This window comes from Protomyctophum bolini (assembly GCF_963924005.1).
Source record: "Protomyctophum bolini genome assembly, chromosome: 1".
Lineage (NCBI taxonomy): Eukaryota > Metazoa > Chordata > Actinopteri > Myctophiformes > Myctophidae > Protomyctophum > Protomyctophum bolini.
Window position 1 is genome coordinate 28960596 of NC_137862.1, and position 5441 is coordinate 28966036.

The 5441-nt window shown below is 44.7% G+C and overlaps 1 protein-coding gene across 1 annotated transcript; it reads left to right on the top strand.

The window, feature by feature from the left end:
• Positions 1-678: 678 nt before the first annotated feature.
• On the top strand, positions 679-2412 carry LOC308319969 (dnaJ homolog subfamily C member 11-like; the record flags this gene model as incomplete). The annotated part of the gene is made up of 1 exon (XM_080770214.1): positions 679-2412. The coding sequence occupies one exon, from the start codon at positions 679-681 to the stop codon at positions 2410-2412; it is 1734 nt and encodes a 577-aa protein (XP_080626340.1).
• Positions 2413-5441: the final 3029 nt, after the last annotated feature.

A 5441-nucleotide genomic window follows, 5' to 3' on the forward strand; every position in this document is an offset into this window, starting at 1 on the left:
CCTTGATATGAAAAGGGTTGAAAACCACTGGTGTAGAGGGCCCATATATGGGCAAAAGCCTGTGATTGTGCTTGCGGCGTGTCAAAAAAATAAAATAAAATGTAATAATAGTAAGAGAGTGGCTGGCGACATTAGCGTTGACTCCCATTGTATAAATGGAATGCAGAAGTTCTCATTCTATCTCAATGGGATAGTTCCAGCCATAGGAGCAATGTTTGGAACTATAGCCCATAGGCACCTGCTTTGCAGTGAGATCAAAGTGTGTTGCTACTCTCCTACTCTACACTCTGGTAAAAGTACCAATACTGCAATGTAGAACTACTTTGTTACAAGTAAATGTCCGGAATTCAAAATGTAGCCTATACAAATCTTTTGAGAATAGCAGATCGACAAGTTCATCGCGATGCATTGTGAGCTATTTTCAAATGGGTACTCATACGGTGAACTTGTGTTCCAAAGGCGAGAGCTCTACCGACTGTGAGAGCTCTACCTACCGACTGAGCTACCCGGACCAACGTGACGTCGGAATAATAACGCGCCGTCAGAACAATGACACGCTACCCGATATCTGAGCTTTGTGATGACACAAATATGATGTCATCTACTCAATGTCAGGATAAAGCCATTTACAAAATAAAACAACTTCGTATGTTGGAGAAATGAGAATGCCTTGTAGAAATGGCTTCCAAGCTTGATGATGATGAGATCTGTAACGATGAATATTATTCCCTTCTAAATATCAAGAGAGAGGCAACGCAGAAGGAGCTAAAGGATGCATACAGGCAACTGTGCCTGCGGTATCATCCAGACAAACACCACGAGCCAGAGCTGAAGCAACAAGCCGAGCAGTTGTTCCATCGTGTACAACGAGCCTATGAAGTTATCAGTGATCCACATACCCGGGTCATCTATGACCTCTACGGCAAGAGGGGGCTGGATCTCGAAGGATGGGAGGTGGTGGAGAGGCAACGGACACGGCAGGAAATTCAAGACGAGTACGAGTATCTTCAGAGAAGGCGAGAGGAAAAGCGTCTGGAACAATGCACCAATCCAAAGACGATGTTCAGCGCGCACCTTGACACCACACAGTGCTTTGCGCCACACAGAGAGGACCTTGAAAACATTTTTATTCGTTTGTACGAGTCGCTCTTGTGCGTCGAGATCAACCGGATGCACATATCACAATCTATAGAGGCTCCTCTCACTACAAAAGACACAGCCATTCTTTCCGGGTCTCTGTGGAGCAACAACGGAAAGGGAGAGGGAAACTTTTACTTGGGCTTAAGAAAATTCGCCTCAACAAAAGCCTGGGGGCAGCTCATGGCCGGCATGGTCGGTTCGGGGGACACTCACGGACCGTTCTTAGGACTGTACATTTTCCGACAACTGACGAGATGCAGCTTCCTGGCCGCGCGGTCTCAACTCTTTGTTTCATCCCAAGGGCTGAGTCCTTTAAATGTCGACACCGAGTGTGGCCGTCAGCTGGACCAGAACACTGCGGGTTACCTGCGTTGCCGCTGGGGTGTCAAGTCATCTATGAAGACCAGCATCGTCAGGGACACCAAGCGTACCAAGTTCACGTTCGCCCTGAAGATCGGCATGCCTGACACCTACCTGATGCTGGGTTACCAGTACAAATTTCAGGACGAAAACAAAACCAAGATCAACATATCTCTTAAGGCGGGATTACTCTTTGGGACTGTGGTCGAGTATGGCGCTACAACAAGGATCAGTAGACACAGTGTCCTTGGGGTCACCGTCAGTGTCGGAGCGCTGCAAGGGGTCTCGCTCAAGATACAGCTAAACAGAGCCAGTCAGGGGTACTTCTTCCCAATCCGCCTGACTAGTGAACTGCTGCCCGGTGCAGTGTTCTATGCCACGGTGGGACCACTGGTCTTCTACCTCGCCCTTCGAAAGCTCGTCATCCTGCCCTACATGCGTGCCCAAAAGGAACACGTCTTGGAAAAAGACCGGTCGCGCTCATCTTCGGACATCGCCAGGAGGAGGCGAGAGGCCGAGTCGTACGTGTTACTGATGCGCGCCTCGGTGCAAAGGATGATCGAAGCGGAGGAGTCCAAAATGGGTCTCGTCATCCACAGCGCTTGGTACGGCAGGTTTGTGCCAGACGACAACAACAACAGGAAACAGGAAAGGGCCAGCGCGGTCATCGACGTGACGGTGCCACTGCAGTGTCTCGTGAAAGACTCCAAGCTCCTTCTCACGGAGATGACAAAGTCGGGCCTCCCCGGGTTCTACGACCCCTGTGTGGGGGAGGACAAGAGTCTGAAGGTGGTGTACCAGTTCCGCGCAGTCATGCATCAGGTCATGTCGGGGGACATGGAACCGATCCGGATCCCGATGCAATCTCACAGGGTTGAGACATCAGATTTGTCCCCCCATGAGTCATCTTAATCTTCTTGAATAATGAACCCACTTTTTAAAATGATTCACAAATAAACACAATGCTTTTTGAAGGATTTATTGGTAGAAAGAGCTCAAACAATCAATCAATCAAACAGCCTGTGCAATCGAAGCACTTCCGTTTTGTCTTTGCAGTCGCATAGGTTTGTCCTATGGTAAATAAAATGACTTTGACGGAAATGGAACTTCAAAGTTACATTTTGCTGTCTGGCTTGAGTGGCAAAATACTGCTTTCAGGACTTGACAGCCCATACTGTACATCCAAAAATAATGATGCCCCCCCCCCTCCACACACACACACACACACACTTATAGTCAGCATTGGCACGCTGTAAAAACACACATAGGCCTACAAAAATATGTAATATTGCGATGCAAGGCTCGCGCCCAACAGCGACGGATCTAGTTTTGTAACCACGTCATCCACATTTGAACCAGTGTTTTCTCATCCTGCTTATCGGCATACATGTGAGATGTGTTGATGTGAGATGTGATTGGTTCACATGCATGTGAGATGTGTTGATGTGAGATGTGATTGGTTCACATGCATGTGAGATGTGTTGATGTGAGATGTGTTGGTTCACATGCATGTGAGATGTGTTGATGTGAGATGTGTTGGTTCACATGCATGTGAGATGTGTTGATGTGAGATGTGTTGGTTCACATGCATGCATGTGAGATGTGTTGATGTGAGATGTGTTGGTTCACATGCATGTGAGATGTGTTGGTTCACATGCATGTGAGATGTGTTGGTTCACATGCATGTGAGATGTGTTGATGTGAGATGTGTTGGTTCACATGCATGTGAGATGTGTTGATGTGAGATGTGTTGGTTCACATGCATGCATGTGAGATGTGTTGATGTGAGCTGTGTTGGTTCACATGCATATGAGATGTGTTGGTTCACATGCATGTGAGATGTGTTGGTTCACATGCATGTGAGATGTGTTGGTTCACATGCATGCATGTGAGATGTTTTGATGTGAGATGTGTTGGTTCACATGCATGTGAGATGTGTTGGTTCACATGCATGCATGTGAGATGTGTTGATGTGAGATGTGTTGGTTCACATGCATGTGAGATGTGTTGGTTCACATGCATGCATGTGAGATGTGTTGATGTGAGATGTGTTGCTTCACATGCATGTGAGATGTGTTGGTTCACATGCATGTGAGATGTGTTGGTTACCATGCATGCATGTGAGATGTGTTGATGTGAGATGTGTTGGTTCACATGCATGTGAGATGTGTTTGTTCACATGCATGCTCCGCAACATTAGCACTTCCTAAAAATGGGGTGACTCGACGGCCTCCCACCAGGAGGAAATGCACTCAATCTGCTTAACTCCGAACACAGAATTTAATTTTAATTAAACAGTTAATGAGCCATGGGATTAATGCCAATGACTTTTTAAAGCAAACATCTATAAATCATTAAAGCCCCATTTGAAAGGGGGGTGGGGGGGGCATGGGTGAGCGATTCGTATGTGAGCCTGCAGCTGCCCACTGCTCTCTCTCTCTCTCTCTCTCTCTCCCCCTCTCTCTCTCTCTCACACTCTCATATCCTCCAGAGAGCGGTACTACTCCTGCGGCCGGATCTCTCTTTCCGTTGGTCAGATATTCGCAGACGGGGGAGGCAGACAGACTGAATAACCTTCCCTCTTAAACAGTTATAAGCTGCAAGTCGGGTGCAACATATACAGAGCATGCATGTCATAATTAGGAGAGATTAGCATGGGATCTTCATGCCTTAATGACGTGTGTGAGGAAAGAGCAGCAGATAATGATACCTCATGTCCCAGCCTCTTTAGTCTCTTTCTTTCTGCTGTCTCGTCTTGGTCACAGATAAAGTCTTTACAACAGTGATGTCAGTGCAGTGGTGAAAGCAGTATCTAGCCGGATGGTGTTACTTGGGCAATGGCAATTGCCACAGCATGCAAAATGCTACAATTCAAAGCCCTGTTTTCAAAATGTTTATACTTGTGTAGACATACTTGAATACATTTTGATCAATTGATCACAATTTGCGTCCTCACCTTTGTCATCAATGTTTGTGTTACGCAATGTTTGTGTTTACGCAGACACTCAAAATTGTCCATTCATTCATAATGGCATTTAATGTTTGTGTTGGATTACACACACTAAAAGCTGGACATAGGAGGGCCCTCAAAAATATACTTGAAGTAACTCAAATTTCAAGATGTATGAAACATTTCAGAGAATTACTGATGCTGCTTTTGATTACCTGATTAAGTAACTCAAGTAGTTGTAACAGTGCATTTAAACGTACAATATTTGCCTGTGCAGATGTTGTAGTGTAGAAGCATCACAAAATGTAAAGCAAAACGTTCTTATTTTATAGTTGCTTTCCACCATTGTTAATGATCCATCATGCCTTTAGCCTGCATCTTATGTCAGTAGAGAATGCCCCTTTAAAGAAGCACTTAATCCCTGAGGAGTCAGATTACTTTATGAATGGGGATATTGACCTAAAGTCTCTACATTGGCAGCTGCCTAAATGGAAGGGCTTTAAATAGATGGAAAGCAACCCTACCTTAGTGAATGCATGCACACCAGAGCAGTACAACACATGATGGGATTCTGACATTGGCTCCATGTGAAGGACATGGTTGACTGGGCTTGCACATTCAGTGAATTCATCATCTTTTCAATTTTATCAAGATGTGTTCCCTGAGACTACTTTAATACATAATAATAATAACATTCTTATTTGTAGTTTTTCCTAATGCATTATCACTATTCTGGGTTTGAAGTTTAAACACTAGGACATTTTGTACAGTACATTCATATGACATGTAATGAGAATTAGCTGATCTACAAGCTCTCAGTGCTGTCAAATGTCAAGTGTTAAGCGTTAGTTTAATTGTTTACATTTTAAAATTGTGATATCAAATAAATACATTTCCCAAAAGGAAATGTATTATGTTTAAAACATATCCCGACTGGCACTGACAATAAAAAAAACAATCATAAAAAAACACACCTGTGTGAAGTGAGGGG